Here is an 18128-nt window from a genome sequence, read left to right on the forward strand (position 1 = left end):
GGTAACTATTTTCTCTTGATAGAGAAAATAGATACCTACTACCGACTACCATTAATATCATATCCTTTTTCATAAGTCGAAATACCAACATATCAATTAATCTACTTCACAATATTTCCAAATATAACGATGAAATATTTTCGTCGGGCTGTCTCGTCTTAATCGTTAATGTATTTCGACAACAAACGGCGTCCCCTTAAGTGGATCCACAGGGTGCTCCAGAAACGGTCATTAATCAGACACCACAGGAGCGCAGGTCTGGCCCATTCAACTGAGACCCCAGTGTGTGCTTAGCCTAATGTATAAACGTCTTTTTGTATAAGCGTTGTAAAAAGATTTATTTTTTTGTGACAACGATGTTTTACGTTGGTTGAGTGATTCTATTTATAAGCCGACTTAGTAAAATATGGATCCTCTTTTATATTATACTAGCGGACGCCCATGACTTCGTTCGCGTGGAGTTTAGTTTTTCACAAACTCCGCGGGAACCATGGATTTTTCCGGGATGAAAGTAGCATATGTGTTAATGCAGAAAAAAATCTATTTCCATTCCAAATTCCAGGAAAACCGCTTTAGTAGCCGCAGCCCAAAGGAGAAACAAACATACACATGTATAATATTAGTGTGATTAGAATTTTCAGAAACGGAAACGGAAATGTAACCAATTTAATGACACATCCTGGCTTAGTTATAATAGTAGTACAACTTAAGTAGGTACCTGACAACAAATAGCGTCTCAGCTCTCAACGTTAGTGGGATCCACGCAGGTTTCTTGAAGCCGTATATTAATCAAACAAAATACGGCATGCGCAAATCTGGACCATTTGTCTGAGGTCTTAGTGTGTACTTAGCTTAATGTATAAATGTTGGTGGTAAAATTGTACCATAGTTATTCTGTTATTAAAAATCGGTATGGTTTTGCCATGATTAACCTAATCTAATAGTACTATAGAGCCGTGATAGCCCAGTGGATCTGACCTCTGTCTCCGATTCCGGAGGGTGTGGGTTCGAATCCGGTCCGGGGCATGCACCTCCAACTAGTTGTGTGCATTTTAAGAAATTAAACATCACGTGTCCCAAACGGTGAAGGAAAAACATCGTGACGAAACCTGCATACCAAAGAATTTTCTTAATTCTCTATGTGTGTGAAGTCTGGCAATACACATTTGGCCAGCGTGGTGGACATAGGCCTGACCCTTCCCATTTTGAGAGGAGACTCGTGCTCAACAGTGAGCCGAATATGGGTTTTTTAATAGACGTGCAGTTTCAACTGTGCAGTCGAACTGTTATTGTTATAACGTTAGTATTGTTCGTAATTTTGAACTGTAGAGTTTTTTCTTATTTGAGATTTCCATTAGATAAAATTACATTTCAAACTGAACGTCTGTAGCGCAGATAATAATCATCAGCGATCTTACTACCCACAATACAAGCTACGCTTTTGTGGCTAGATAGCGATGTGTGTATTGTCATTCACTCCAAGAATAGACAAGAATTTTTCCGTCATTATGTACCGTATTTCAGCGTAAAAGAAATACAACGCAACATTTGAGAAGTGTCTTAAATTATTCAAGTGTCGACAAAGCGGATGAAAGCCTGAGCAGTGTCTTATAACACAACTCGTCTCCCCTGCGGCATATTAAAAAAAATACAAATAGCCTTTACGTAAGGGAATCCAAACACTCTTTGTTTTCAAAAATAGAACACCGGGAAAAGGAAACAAACACATTCGTACCTCCTATTCATGCAAAAGGCGCAAGGTTTAAACGTTTGAACGTAACCTTTTCATGCGGTGTTACGTAGCCGCGACTGCTACGCGCGTAGCTGTGTGCTACGAAGGGATCAGTGTGCTACGCGAGCTCGAGCGGTTCGGACGTCCCTGAACCAGCCGTTGCTACGATCGCGAATGAACCGAATCGTGACTTGTTGCGATGTTGAAGTGAATAAAGGAAATGGTTTGCGTGGATTGCTATCGTGCTGAATGACGGTTGAATTATCAGTTAATATTCTTGGGTATAGTGAAACAGAGTATGCGGTATTATCTTGGAAATGAAAATGTATTTTTTTCACGTTTTCATCTTGTTACATTTGTTTGAGAGGTTTCCTTTTTGTAATTTATTGTTCAAAGGAGGGAAGATTGGGAAGAGTATTGATTCTATTTGTTAGATTTACGATTACATATACAATAGTCATTACTGAACTCTGAGGTATAAACAACAATTTTTTTTGTATTACTTTTATGTTCAGAAACTTTGAGATACGAACAATAATGACTTATTATTTTTACACAACACATAAATTCATAAATCTCATTGATAAAATGATATTCATAAATTCTCCAAATTATGTATTGTTGCTTACTTAAAATTCCATTTTATAAAGTATTGTTATTTTAATGCGCAAAATATTGATAATTAATGGATTATTATGCATTTGTACATAGTATGTGGTTAATACACCTCATATGCAAAATTTGATGATTCAAATAAATCGCTACAGAATAAAAACTTATTATTCGCGACGTTGTTGATTCCGGTATATTTTAATTATGGTCTTTTGTAATTAGTACAAGTGCATTTTATGCTTCATCAGTTTTCTAAAAAAATATTACACGATTTATTATATATATATTTTTAAGAAAATAACAGTCAAATTAATTTTATTTGGCAAAATATTAATGTTCATGTTGAATCAGTACATTTATTTTTTTTACAATAATGAAAAGTGTAAAAGGTTAAGTACTAAAAAATATTATACCGTCGAGTTGAAACACCTCCTTTTTTTGAAGTCAGTACAAAAATAGGTATCAGGTCTACCTTCATCATATACTAACTTTTATTACTAAGCTGTGTTCATAAAACAATCATCATCATCATTATTAACAACCCATATTCGGCTCATTATTGAACACTAGTCTCCTCTCAGAATAAAAGCTTGGGCCTTAGTCCACCAATGCGGATTAGCAGACTTCACACACGCAAAAAATTAAGAAAATTCTCATGTATGCAGGTTTCCTCAAGATGTTTTCCTTTACCGTTTGAAAAAATCACATAACTCAAAAATTTGAGGTGCATGCCGCGGACCGGATTTGAACTTACGCCTTCTGAATCGAAGGTAAAGTTTACGTTCACTGGCACTTTATGAAACAATACTTCAGTTCAAATATCCACTCCAATTTTACGCCTTAGACCTAAGAAAATGAGGTCTAAATTTAAGATCTAAGAAAAGACATCTGACTTTATATGCCTTTATCATCTTAATTTTTGGACTGCGTCCACATCAGAATAAACACCTCTTGTGAAGACATCCACACATCATAATTTTGAGCCGCATGCATCCAGCGTTATGTCATCGGTCCACCTTCGAGTAGTTGGGGTTCGACAAACCCTGCACTTCCCATAAGGTTGCCATTGATTTGGGACACCAACGTCCATTGGCTCTTCTAACTATGTTCGAGTGTCTGAATTCATTAGTTCATTACCTTGAATAAGCATATAGTATATCTATGTATACATAGAGCCGCGATAGCCCAGTGGAGGGTGTAGGTTCAAATCTGGTCCAGGGAATGCACCTCCAACTTTTCAGTTATGTGCATTTTAAGAAATGAATTATCACGTGTCTCAAATGGCGAAGGAAAAACATCGTGACGAAACCAGAGAATTTTCTTAATTCTCTGCGTGTGTGAAGTCTGCCAATCCGCATTTGGCCAGCGTGGTTGACTATTGGCCTAACCCCTCTCATTCTGAGAGGAGACTCAGCAATGCGCCGAATATGGGTTGATAATAATGATGATGATGATGCCTATATATGACCAGGTATCCGCTATTCATTTGACTTCTACAGGCCATTTATACATTCCTATATCAAACTGGACGTGACTCTATAAGTTTTGAAGATCTTGAGCAACTGCGTGCAAAACAAACTGTCAAATGGAATCTATTCCTCTTTTGTTGTCTTTTAAAAAGGAAGTCAATCCGATTGTCTTTAAGCCTCTTTGTCACATGCAAATTATATGGATAGCTTTTTCAATCGAACAATTGGATCGGTTGTTAAAAAAGGAAGAAGAGAAACAAACTAATTGGGAACAATCAATCCAATCTGAAACAATGATTGGAATGAATCGCTGCAATACTATTTCATTTTGCTTTCGGCTTATACTTCAGTGTATTGTTTTAAGTTATTGTTTATTGATTTAATGTGTATTTATTGTTCTCTTAAACTGTATATTTTACCTTAAATTAATGAATTAAATCCTTGTAATAAGATATATGTCTTGTTATCTATAGTAAAAAAAACCTTTGACTTGTAATTCTTTGTTTTAACAGTTTTTTTACAATGTACTCGTAGAGTGTGAAAGTTTGGATAAAGGTACCATAATTAAGACAATAAACGAAGACCGACAAAAAGACTCAATTTTTAAAATTATTTTTTACTTTGACTTCACCTTATCCAAATATTTTTTTATAAAAACTTAAGACAATCGATTAGTATCTAATCAAGAAAAAAAATCACAATTTTTATTACCTAATACGATTTTATAATTAAATTTTTCTCAAACGAAAACTAAAAATAAGCAACAAAATACAATAATTAGTTATTAAAATCTTTGGAAAGTTTCATTTTGTGTATCATTTTGAGTGTCATTTCGATAAATAGGTACAAAAACTAAATACCAAAATACACTATAAATAACCCTCCTACTAAATATTTAGAATGATTTCGCAGAGCTGAGTAGAGTGTTAATAAATGAACCCAATTAAAAATAAATGAACCCAAGAAAAATAAATGAACCAACCAGTGATATTAATGAATGCTGAAGTGCGTGTGGACAGAAAATGTACTGTTTCGGATGATGCCGTGTGAATAGTTAATGTGAGCGGAATGAGGAGCGAGAGATCTTGTCTCTGGTCCATGCTGCAGGCTCTGGCTTTGCTACCGACCATGGCTGTTAAGGGTGAGTGAACAATAGATATTATGTTTTTTTTTCTTTCCATTATAGCTTTGCACGGTTTGTGCATATAGTCCGTAAAGTAGAATTTTTTATTAAATAATATGGAAAAAGTGGTCAAATAATCCGTATTTTGACAGCCTCCGTGGCGCAGTCGCAGTATGCGCGTTGGATTTACATGACGGAGATCCTGGGTTCGATCCCCGGCTGTACAGATTGGGGTTTTCTTAATTAGTTCTTAGTTATGTCCCTACCGGCATACCACCAAGCGATTTAGCATTCCGGTACGATGTCGTGTAGAAATCGAGAGGGGTGTGGATTTTCATCCTCAGCCTAACAAGTTCCTTCCATCTTAGATAGCATCATCACTTACCATCAGGTGAGATTGTAGTCAAGGGCTAACTTGTAAAGGATTAAAAAAAACTATCATCATATTATTCAAACCGTACTTGTAAAGAATTAAAAAAATAAGTATCATCGTAATCAATTTATTCAACTGTTCATAGCCTGTAAAATTACAGGCATAATACTGACTGTTGGTTCAGTGGTAAGCTCGGATCACGAGGTCCTGTGTTCGAATTTTCTTTCTTCTATGAAACTTTCAGTAAAAATTGTCTACCTGAAGTTGGAAAATTGCTGGTGTTACAATTTCCCTGTGTATTATAGTTATAGAGTCAAAACCCTAAGCTCGCCAACCAGCATCAGAGTAGTATGTTGGGTCTAAGCTCAATATATTTTGTAAGGTGAGGCCTGACCCTGTAATAGACCGTAAATTAGGCTTTTAATCATCATCATCATTATCAATCCATATTCGGCTCATTGCTGAGCTCGAGTCTCTTCTTAAAATGAGAGGGCTTAGGCAAATAATCCACCACGCTGGCCCTTTTTCTTCTCTTTCTACGATCGTTAACGCTTCGAAAACTAGAAAGATGTATGGGAATGACATTTGCTATCGACAGGTCACGTGATCAAGATCTGTCATTCCCATACATTTTTCTAGTTTTCGAAGCGTTTGCGATCGTAGAAAGAGAATCGACACGCCACTTGGCTAGGGGGTCTGGCTGTTAATAATGACTTGTAATAGAACAATATATTTTATTTTTTGGTATAGGTACTGACGAAATGTTGTAAGCCTCATAAAACATAGATTCTAAATACCTAACCAAGAAGGCAGTTAAGGTTAACAAGCGATATGTATTTAGGACGGTGCTTATAAGTCTTCTAAGTGACCCGGTTTACATTTGGTTACAACAATAATAAGACGTTGTAAGACATCCGCTATATTGCGACAAGAAATTACGTGTCTTCCATTTGTAAAATTTAATGTAAAAATATACATAATTTTGACTTCCATCTACGGTTATTAGTAATTGGCCAGATAAGTCTGGCGCAGTTGTTAGCGCTGTGATTTTCACCAGATAATACCAGAAATTGATGGTTAGCTCGGGTTGATTTTGGATTTTATGGTTTCTAAATTGGCTCAGGTCTGGTACGCATTAGCCGCGCTTAATTACCACATTAGGACGTACTGCCAAGCCATTTAGCATTCCAGTAAAATGTCGAAAAACCTTCTTGGAGGTGCAAGCCCGGACGAGGTTCAAACCTACGCCCTCCAAATTTAAGGCAGACGTCTTATCCACTGGGCTATCACGGCTCATAAGGGTGTAGGGTAAAGAAAATTCTTGACTGTCGACTAAAACTCCCCTTCTTTGCTCGTGTTCTCGTTGCCCAGTCAAATAAGTAAAAACCTACTAAAGCAGCTTTGGGTACCTGTTCTAATATAGAAGTTGCTACAGTTCTAGTGAGACCAAGGAAGCAAGTCTAGCAAGTTGTAAAGAAATTTTGCTGATAATCCTCTTGCACCCACTTCTTGCTAATGTGGCGTACACTTTATAGATGCATTAGCATGATGCTTACTGTAGTGTTTGTATCTACTAAACAAATACCTACAATACTACATACACAATCTCATGTACATTGGTAGTGGTAGTGCCCCCACTACCTATTTAGTAGATACAAACACTACACTTACCATGAGGATTCATTCCGAACCTGTATTGGAGGATGTTTGTTTTATTTTGTACAATTTGTACGTGAAGCCTACCCTAGTTAAAAACCTTCTGCTATTAAAATTTGTGCAACGTCTTATACTATGACAACATACTCTACTGTAAAAGACAAAACTCATATTTGAAACTGAAATATATAGATAGATAGATAGAATTATATCTGTTCCAGAAAATGAATATTACATCGAACATCTGGCCTCCATAACGATGCGATTTGATCTAGGTCACCAGGTTCAGAACTGAAAAGGTTAACGGAATAGACAAGCCTTTGCAATGCATCCTCGAAAATACCGTGAAAATGGCACGAGAAAAGTGCATTTTTCTCCCATTTGTCGGAAAGAGTGTCATTAATACGTCAACAATGAAACATCAAAGGGCACTTTGCGATACGCAATAAAATTATATACCAGCAATTTGGAAGCCTTGATAACTCTGTGGTTTAAGAACTCAACTCCAAGAAGTCATTGGTTCGATTCCAAGCATGTGATTGTTGGTTTATCCACTTAGAAAACAGTCCTAGGATAAATTGTAGAGGAAGGGAAAAATTGGGTCATAGTTATAGAATGCTATAAGACTTGTGCGCCTGAAATTCAGTTTTTCATCATAAATGATGTCCATGGATTTTTCGGGTAAAGAGAGTGGCCTATGTGTTAACCTAGGGTAAGATCTATCTCTTTTCCAACACACGCACACAACAGCCAAACTTTTGCAAATATAAAATTAATAGGACATAGGATTATTAGTATTATTTATTCTTTATTTGCACACCACAATCACAAAAACAAGAGAAATAAAACAAAATTATTGAAGAGATCAGAGTGCCTACTGTGAGTTTTCAATATTTTCTTACTGTTACTATCGCGTTAACGTAAACGCGAAAATTAATAGAATTGAAACAGTTGTGCAGTAGTGCCACTAGATGGCGCTGTTTCAATCCCTCAGATTTGCGTTTACGTCAACGCGACCGTCACAGTATCAAACTGCCACTAGGCCCTTAGAATACAAAAGCGGCCTTATCGCTAAATAGCGATCCCTATGTTTTCCTAAACAGAAGATTGCCTATCTTCTGTTTAGGAAAACATAAGGACATCGGCAGGTGGTGTAAAACAAAAATAAAGGATTGGGCTGCTATTAAGAAACTGTTAGAGTAATTAAAAACTAAATGTATCTCGCTTGACCTAAGACTTACACCTAGGACATCATAGAATAACCACTGAGCCGACGCGGTACTACTAGTTCTATGAACTATTGGTATAAAACCAAAGATATTGCTGTAACAAAGGCCACTTATTAAATAACTTGTACCCACGTAAGTGATATTTCCTTCCCACGGCCCTGAAGCCAGTGACCTGTATCAAATTGCATACTTATACCGCCAGATGGTTGATATAATGTTCACTTCTGAGAAGATATTGCCGGCACCCGAGTGCTAAAGTGTTCGAAAAATCAATTGGGTGATTTGCCTAATTTCTTTACAAGTACTCTACGTGGGTTTGGTTTTCTTTTAGATTACTACTTCTACAGCTTAGTACATAACTATTTTTATTTTATTTAATTGAGGGCTTACAAACAACATAATCATATCATAATAGTATATAAATAAAAAATATACTATACAGCAGACTACTACGTATCTTAATATTTTATATAAAACTAGCGGACTCGCTCAAGCTTCGCTTTGACTTATTAATTTATTTATTTGCACTTCTTCCCTATCCCTACCTTACACTACCCTACTCCTGCCCCAACCCCTACCCTACCCCTACCCTACCCCTATCCTACCCCTACCCTACCCCTACCCTATCCCTATACCATACCCCTACCCTACCACTACCCTACCCTAAAATTTAGGGGTTTGAAAAATAGATGTTGGCTGATTCTCAGACCTACTGAAACTGCACAAAAAATTTCATCAAAATCGGTCAAGCCGTTTCGGAGGAGTATGGCAACGAAAACTGTGACACGAGAATTTTATATATTAAATTATTGTAAGCAAATTTCGAAAAAAAATAAATAGAAAAATACATGAAAGAAAAGACTAAAGACTAAAATTAAATTAATAAATAACTAATATTTTAACGATTAGACCAATTTAGAAAACTTCAATTAGCCAGGGATAGAATCCAGGACCTCCGTCTTGTAAATCCACCGCGCATACCACTGCGCCACGGCTGTCAATAATAAAACCAATATCAGTTTCATATCCAGATGCTCCCCGTTTATTCACTGCTGGGAATAATTTACTTAATAAGTAGGTAAGACTGTCGTACCTTCCTCATTCCATTGAAAGCTGAGAAAATCAATGTAGCGAAGGCTGCTGTAATTTTCTCGCCTCCCCTTCAGCTGGTGTTTAATTTTCGATGTTGGGTAAATTAAAGCTTATACTTGTTTTTGTTATCTGCTTTGCTTCTGGCGACTGGTACGTTTTCATACGACCTGGGTTATAAAAATATGAAAGTAGTGTAATTTGTAGTTTATAAAATATCAAATTATCACTGAAAATTAAGCGGGAAAATCATGAATTTTCAAAATTAGTTAAAAATCTTTTAACACGTTCGCTGCGGTACGAGGTCAATTGACCTCGTGAGTCTAGCCTCTTCAAGAGTTGCAAGGGCGATGGACATCGTACCACGCCACATAAATTTTTGTATGAGGTCAAAAAACTTCGTAATGCACCAGAGGAAAGTACAGAAAAATCAGTGCCGCATCGAACATGTTAACGTAATTGGATGAAAAATCATAAATTTTTTCATAACATTCTTACATTCAATGTATATATAAATGTAATTTTTCATTATATGATGTTTTTGTTTGAACGGTACAAACAAATCTAACGATTTCACTAAGCGACGACGTCATTCTTGAGTTTCATTATGTATGGAGTTTGGATTATGTATGGAGATGTTTATAAGAATAATCATACTTGTTTACTATTAACATACTCTCAATTTATACAGGGTGCTGGGGAGTATGCTTTATTTCCCATAACTCTGGGGTTATATTCTTTACCAAAAGTTAATCTAAAGTATATATTTTCGGAATAAATAAATTTCGGGCATTCGCTAGTTTAGTAATATTTCTTTATGAGTCCTGTACAGCAATGTGACACAAAATTGAAATAGATTTATCGCTTGTTGTAAAACTATCGATTCTAAAGTCGTAAAGTGTCCCGAAACACGTTTGCAACTCGCATTAGCAGATAGTGTCAGTGACAGGTGCAGGTAACTTTTTACCACTAGGTTTGCATCCCCTAATCTCCCTAATAGCACCAACATATAAGTTAAGTTTGAACTAAGTTAACCAACTTATAAGTTAAGTTTGAACTAAGAGCCTAGTGGCAGTTTCATACTGTGACGATCGCGTTAACGTAAACGCGAATTTGTAAGGAATTAAAACGGCGCCATCTAGTGGCACTACTGCACAACTGTTTCAATTCCTTACAAATTCGCGTTTACGTTAACGCGATAGTAACAGTATGAAAGTATTGAAAACTCCCACTAAGCAATCTGAATCCTTTTTATTGAGGAATAGATGATTCCCGCTTATTTTATTTCTACCTCACAGTCGTGTTTAACATATCTACAAACATAACCACGTCACCAAGTTACGTGAATGTATTTGTTTGATTTGCTAGTCAAAATATATATTGACGGCCTAATTCGACGAAATCTATTTCCATTTCAAATTTTTGCCAGATCGGTCCAGTAGTTGCGGCATTCATCCAAATATCCATACAAACTTTTGCGTTTATAATATTAGTAGAATAGGATAGGATTAAAAAAGTTTCGTAAAGTTGAACATTCGCCTTTTTGAAAGTTGGTTAAAAAGCCTTTGGCTTGACCTGAAAACTATTGATCCGAGTGTGAGATATAAGCGCTGGTGTCAGCTGCAAATCAATCCACGCGACAGTTCCCCATTTATTTCCTGGCGCTTTATACAATCGCTGCGCCTATAATCGGAGTTCCTTTTATATTTTATTCTTTTATAAATCTAATATAATTTAAATGAGCCAACCTTTCGTCATCTATATTAGTCTATATTAGTATTATAAAGAAGTAAAGTTTGTGGTGATGTGGGGATATAATCTCTGGATCTGCTAAATTGATTTTGAAATTGTTTTACCAATACAAAAACTCGTTTTTATTATTATTTACAATTTAGCCATTGACTGCAATATCACATCGTATCGTAACACATTTCTCTTTATTCATGTAGTGGCTTGTGTTTTTACACTTCCAAAGTGAAGAGGAAGGCTATAGGCTATAGCCTATAGCCTTCTATAGCCTTCTTGTTCCCGTAATAGTACGGGGATAACATTATATGTTATCCCCGTACTATTACGGGAACAAGAACCACACGGATGCGTCAGCTAGTTAAATTATAATCGGATACTTCTATCGTACCAACGCAGTATTAGAACGTAGTTGTTTTTGTTCGGATACTTGTACCGTATAATTGCAAGTTTATTGCAGCTACTGTTTAACTTTCATGATTACAAATATATAAAACCTTTTTCCGTCGAGTCACGTGTTCTCGCGAGGAGCAATGTCACACGGCTTCGATTCGTACATGTCCCAAAATACTAAATTATCTCAAAACAGTGATGTTTTTCATTTAAAATTAAATTATAATCAGATACTTTTATCGTAAAAATGCAATATTAGAAAGTAATTGTTTTTGTTCGGATACTTGTAGCGTATTAATGCAAGTTTATTGCAGCTACTGTTTAACTTTCACGATTACAAAGGTATAAAACCTTTTTCCGTCGAGTCACGTATTCTCGCGAGGAGCAATGTCACACAGGGCCGCTCGCACCTGTCACCGAATGCTAATGCCCTCCAAGCCGTGGACTACGGAATACGGATCAATATCCTAAATGGAAACGCTACGTCCGAAAATGCATTTAACGTTCGGATACTTTGAGCGTATTAACTCAATATATTCACTACTAGTGGAAGCCTTGTGGTTTTGATGACCTCCGTGGCGCAGTGGTATGCGCGGTGGATTTACAAGACGGAGGTCCCGGGTTCGATCCCCGGCTGGGCCGATTGAGGTTTTCTTAATTAGTCCAGGTCTGGCTTGTGGGAGGCTTCGGCCGTGACTAGCTACCACCCTACCGACAAAGACGTACCGCCAAGCAATTTAACGTTCCGGTACGATGTCGTGTAGAAATCGAAAGGAGTGTGGATTTCATCGTACTCCTAACAAGTTAGCCCGCTTTCATCTTAGATTGAATCATCACTTACCATCAGGTGAGATTGTAGACAAGGGCTTACTTGTAGAGAATAAAAAAAACACTCGTGTTGTTTTATTAAAAAATCAACGGTTTTTTAATAAAAAATTAAACAAACTAAACTGAAATAGAGGACTGCTAGTTTAAATAAAATAATAAAATTTAAAAATTCACAAAACATATCCTTCAAAGTGGTATCACAGAAACCTTTCGACTAAATACACTTACACAATATAGTCTCAGTGCATTCAATTTCAAACTTTATCATCTCAGCACTAAGGTTTGAAATCGTTATATTTAAAGTGCCCGTATAACTTTGTACCGTCTCCTTTTGTTATTTCAGCCAGTGAGTTTAAAAGTCAAAGTTCCGTTAAAGGCCGGCTATTTATGTAACTTGTGCGGAAATTGCTTCATTATTATCTTGGTATCAGGAGCATTAGGAAAGTTACCATCTGTTACTCCTTGAAGTCCGAATTATATAGTTTATAGACAAGCCTACAAATATTTACCATACTGTTATGAGATCTTCGCGATTGGGAGGTTAATAACATTAATTATTTGTTATTATAAAAATTAGGTATTTGTACGAAGTTGTTAAAATAGTGATGGTATAACTAAGAGGGTATTTGATGACTTGAATTCAGATCTTTGTTAGCGTGGACACCGTCACGCTGCCAGTCGCGTTAGTGATTATGTGCAATATTTTTTTGTATTGTAATTATTAATAATGTTTTGTGTAGTAATTATGGTGTAATTATTGATCATAAATTGTTTAGCGTGGGCATGGGATGGTAAAATGGTAAATGTATCTTGCCAAATTGGTAAGATACATTTACCATCTACATCTACCGACCTGTATATATAATGCATGTATCTGCAAATAAATAAATTGATTGATTGATTGAACATGTCGGAGGTGAGGTGTTTTTGCATTCTAAAGAGATCCCTTAAACCAACACTCAAGGTCACAAGTCCTGGGACCTACTTGATATTTAACCGTCATAAGGAAACATCGTAAGGAAACCTGCATATCTGAGCCTTTTCATAATTCTCTGCGTGTGTGAAGTCTGCCAATACGCAGATTGGTGGCCCAGAATGGGCCAGCGTGGTGGACTATTAGCCTAACCCCTCTCATTGTGAGAGGAGACTCGAGCTCAGCATTGACCCGAATATGGATTGATAATAATGATGATGAATTTCATTGACAACAAACATAAACTATTTCATCGCGCCCACTCAGATAGACCCCACGCAAACATTTAATCTAATAACCGTTAGTAATTTAGTAAAGTAAAAATTGCGAAGGGAAATTTCTCAGAGTTAAAAACATAGAAAATATACCCAATGGCGCGAAATTATTTGCTCATACATTTCCCCCGAGAAGCGCGAATAAAGCCAATATTTATACAGCAAACTAGCGAACGCCGGTAACTTGGGCTGCGTAAAAGATGGATTTTAAATATTTGCGCTTTTTCTACTTAAGTAGCTTAATATCGTCTTTAAGTCAAAGGTTAATTTTGCCACAACTATTGTATTATATCCTACGATATTTAACCGTTAAAAAATTATAATTGCGAAAGTGATTTTCTTTCTTTATTCGTTACGCTTTCGTGGCTGGTCAGCAAGTAAGGTGTATTTTATTTACAGGAATGGGAATTGTTCTGGTGAATTATTTTATAATAATATTGTAAAATATTCCATTCAAACTTTGGCTTGAATTCGTTTTGTGAAAGTACGTACATTTTTGTGTTTTTGAACAATTGAAGTCAGTTGATTTTTCTCAAGTTTTTATGACATACAATATTTGGCCATTCGTTATAGCAGTCAGAATAATTGACTATTAACCTGTATCCATCTCCTACTTGAATAAAATTATAACATTATTCATTATACCAAGACAGCGATAATGATCTCATTTCACTTGTAAATAAGTTCAGGTTTCTCGCTAAATTAAATGTAAAATATTAATTTCCAAGAAAGCCTTTACGGTGGAGCTACATCATCTATGCAAATTAGAGTGCTTTGAAACTACTGCCGGCACGGATCAGGGCTCTGAGGTCCAGGGTAATAATATTATTTTGAAAAACAGCGTTGAGGTACAGCTTCATCATTATCATTATCATCTTAGTTTAACGGCCCTTTAGAGCTTAAACCCTATCACTAAGGTGGCTGGTGGGAGGCTTCGGCCGTGACTAGTTACCACCTTACCGGCAAAGACGTACCGCCAAGCGATTTAGCGTTCCAGTATGATGTTGTGTAGAAACTTAAGGAAGGCCAAAAGAGTTCCCGAGGACTAGCTTGTAAAGAATTTGAAAAAAACCACGCTTCTCCAATGCGAGTTGGCAGGCTTGAGGTGGTAAATTTATTTTGTGACGGCCAGTTAGAGCAATGCTCCATTAGTACTTTGCGTTATGACATTACAGTTTCAACGTTGTGTTTTCAATTTTCATTAAATTTAAATGTCATGCCAAATTGGAGCGTTGCGTAGGTTGCAGACGACGATTCAGCGGACGACAGATAGAGTTAATTTGTTTTTTGTGATTTTATTAAGTGCGTGCGTCCTACTCCTGTTCGGCGACGTCGTGAGTCAACATAAATATGGCATTAGGCATCGCCCTGAAGTGTTAATGAGTAAGACCCTTAAGGTGCTCTTCGAAGCACGGTGGTTTTACACCTCCATCGTCCCAACGCCAGGCAAAAACAAATCTTGGAAGAAAGAAAATCTCACCCAGGATTCGAACCCCAGACAGGCTTTAACACATATAGGCTATATCCACCGGACAAACTATGCAGTTGCTACATCTTTGATTACAAATATAATTAATATTTATTGTGCTGCCTAATGGTAGGTGTCCACAGAACCGCATCGTACGTATCGGACGCATTGCATTAAACGTATATTTAATTTTCCGCTAAACAAAATCAGTTTGATGCGATGCGTACGATGCGGGTCAGTGGATGTACATGTATGAATTTCTATACAAAGTACACTAAACTCCGTTATTCTATGCGTCCGATACGTACGGCTTTAAAAGGTTACTATCATATGTTAATGATAATGCATAGGACTGAAGCCTTCTTCTCTTTAAATTAGGAGAGTATCAAATATCCAGACTTTTCCCATTCCTAATCACTGGAGCAACGATTCAGTCTGACAGATAATATAATGTAAAAATGTCATTTCAGATTCTCAACCGACTACAAAGAAAATCTCCCCAGAGGAACCAGCGTTTGAGAGGCCGATCGGCAACCACACTTTCTTTCTGGGCAGAGAAGCGGTGCTGGGTTGTGCTGTCACAAATCTGGGAAAACATAAAGTAAGTGATTACAAATTAAGTTTCTCTCTCTCTAACAAATTCTTAACATTCTTCTCTTAAGACTTTTTACTATTAGATATGTCACTATAGAGCGTGGAAAACCCACAAATGATGCACCTCACTTCCCCGCACGCACGATTTAACACCCGCGCAGTCTGTCCCCCCGTCGCCCGCATATCATGGGAGTGTCATCAACGAACTTCGTCGTCATCAACCCATATTCGGCTCACTGCTGAACTCGAGTCTCCTCTCAGAATGAGAGGGGTTAGGCCAACAGTCCACCACACTGGCCCAATGCGGATTGGCACACTTCACACACGTAGAGAATTTTCTTAATTCTAACTTTCTAAAGAAAAAGTTGGAGGTGCATGCCCCGGACCGGATTCGAACCCACACCCTCCTCCGAGGCTATCACGGCTCTTCAACGAACTTGCCAGATTATAATTACTGTCTAAACTTCATTTAGATGCCTACAAAGTTATTAGAACAAATAATACCTAAATACGAGTATTATCTACAATACCACGATAAAACGACGAGATTTTTATTGTCGATATTTCGACCCAGTTGCATGGATCGTGGTCACGACGGGACTGTACCCGTTTAAATAACATTCATAATGAACAACCACGAAATAAGTTTAAAATCATTAGTATTATCTACAATGTCGAGTTCGGGAAATGTTAAAACTATATAATCTACTCACTCAGTGAAGTAGCTAAATTTGGAACATTTTGCGGTGATTTTGATATGATCGTTGCATCTTACCGACAAAAACAATAGTGGTGGGTCAGCCCCGTGCCTCGGAGAGCGCGTCAATTCTTGGTATTGGTTATTAAAATCGTCAGTTGTTTAAAGATTATGTCATTTTCACTCTTCAAATTCATTCACAGTAAAAGCTCTATTCGCGGGGCTTACGTTCCTATGCGCCATGAATACACAGAAACGTGATTTTATTTTTAACCGACTTCAAAAAGGAGGAGGTTCTCAATTCGGTCGGTATTTTTTTTTTTATGTATGTACACCGATTACTCAAAGACGCCTGGACCGATTTCAAAAATTCTTTTTTTGTTTGAAATGTTATAGCCCCCATTTGTTCCCATTGCCACCATGTCAAGATCTGATGATGGAATTCTGGAGAAATTGAGGGGAACTTTCAAAAATTATATGGGTGTCTAGTGTGTTCGTAAATTTCTCCATTTAGTATTTTTAAGCACTACAATTTCATGAAGGTTTAAAATCGATCTGATGAAGGAGCCATAAAACAGAAGAGGGATCTTCTCGGCGATTTACAGCAGTTACCTTGTGTTTGGGCTTGATTAATTTGTATTAATGAGAACTTTCCACATAGATAGGTTGTGACTGTCATTTAGGGGTTTGGTGATGAAGACCAAGGACAATTTTGGGAACTCCTTAACAGTTTACAGTAACTACCGTGTGTTTGGCCTTGATTAATTCGTATTGCTCAGAACTTTTACCTAGATGAGTTGTGTCTGTTATTAGGGGTCTGATGATTGAGACCAAGGTCAATTAAGGGAACCCCTTAACGGTTTACGGTAGCTACCTTGTATTTGGGCTTGATTCATTTGTATTGCTGAGAATTTTGTACCAAGATGGGTTGTGACTGTCATTAGGGGTCTGATGTATTCGTTTGAGATGAAATTTTACACTAAAAATGGAAAAATAATAAAAAATTTAATAAAAAAATACAACCGACTTCAAAACCTAAAATATACCCACTAAACTAAAAAGCGAAAAATAACATCATAATATGTTCTACCTGCTGATCAGTATGAAGGCGGTGCTTAGCCGGTGTTGTCTTCATTTAAGCCATTTCTGACAGGACCACATCACATGGCTCACACATGACTTGAATTAATACATCACCGGCTTAGCACCGCCTTCATACTGATCAGCAGGTAGAACATATTATGATGTTATTTTTCGCTTTTTAGTTTAGTGGGTACGTTTTTAGGTTTTGAAGTCGGTTGTATTTTTTTATTAAAATTTTTATTACACTTTACAAGTTAGCTCTTGACTACAATCTCATTTGATGGCAAGTGATGTTGCAGTCTAAGATGGAAGCGGGCTAACTTGTTATGAGGAGGATGAAAATTCACACCCCTTTCGGTTTCTACACTAAATCGTACCGGAACGCTAAATCGCTTGGCGGTACGTCTTTGCTAGTAGCTAGATGGTAACTAGCCATGGCCGAAGCCTCCCACCAACCAGACCTGGACCAATTAAGAAAATATCAATCCATGTAGATTATTATGGGGTTATAGTCAGTTAAATGCGCGATCAAAGAAATGTTTAGCTGAGAATATTTCCGTTGAATTGGGTTGCAATTTTTTAATTCACGAAAAGTGAAAACGCGAAGGAGATAGTATACATACATAGAGATCTACTACTAACACCTATAACTCAGTGGCGTGCATAAAGTTGTCGGTCGATAAGGGTATGCACTAGTAATAAAATTAAGCAAACTTAAAAAATCTGTATTTAATAAGCACAACTCTTAGGGTATGCAGTACTTTAATGCATGTATGAAGCTATAACTC

At 36.9% G+C, this 18128-nt stretch overlaps 1 protein-coding gene across 1 annotated transcript in view; it reads left to right on the top strand.

Moving 5' to 3' along the window:
• Positions 1–1859: 1859 nt before the first annotated feature.
• Positions 1860–18128, top strand: part of LOC112048616 (limbic system-associated membrane protein-like) — a 193835-nt gene continuing 177566 nt past the window's right edge. The window contains exons 1-3 of the mRNA XM_052886364.1: positions 1860–2035; positions 4726–4954; positions 15437–15567. Of these exons, the coding sequence (XP_052742324.1) occupies positions 4882–4954; positions 15437–15567 (204 nt within the window). The 5' untranslated portion in view covers positions 1860–2035; positions 4726–4881. The remainder of the gene's footprint in view (positions 2036–4725; positions 4955–15436; positions 15568–18128) is intronic.

The sequence above is a fragment of the Bicyclus anynana genome, chromosome 17 (assembly GCF_947172395.1).
Source record: "Bicyclus anynana chromosome 17, ilBicAnyn1.1, whole genome shotgun sequence".
In the NCBI taxonomy this organism is placed as follows: Eukaryota; Metazoa; Arthropoda; class Insecta; order Lepidoptera; family Nymphalidae; genus Bicyclus; species Bicyclus anynana.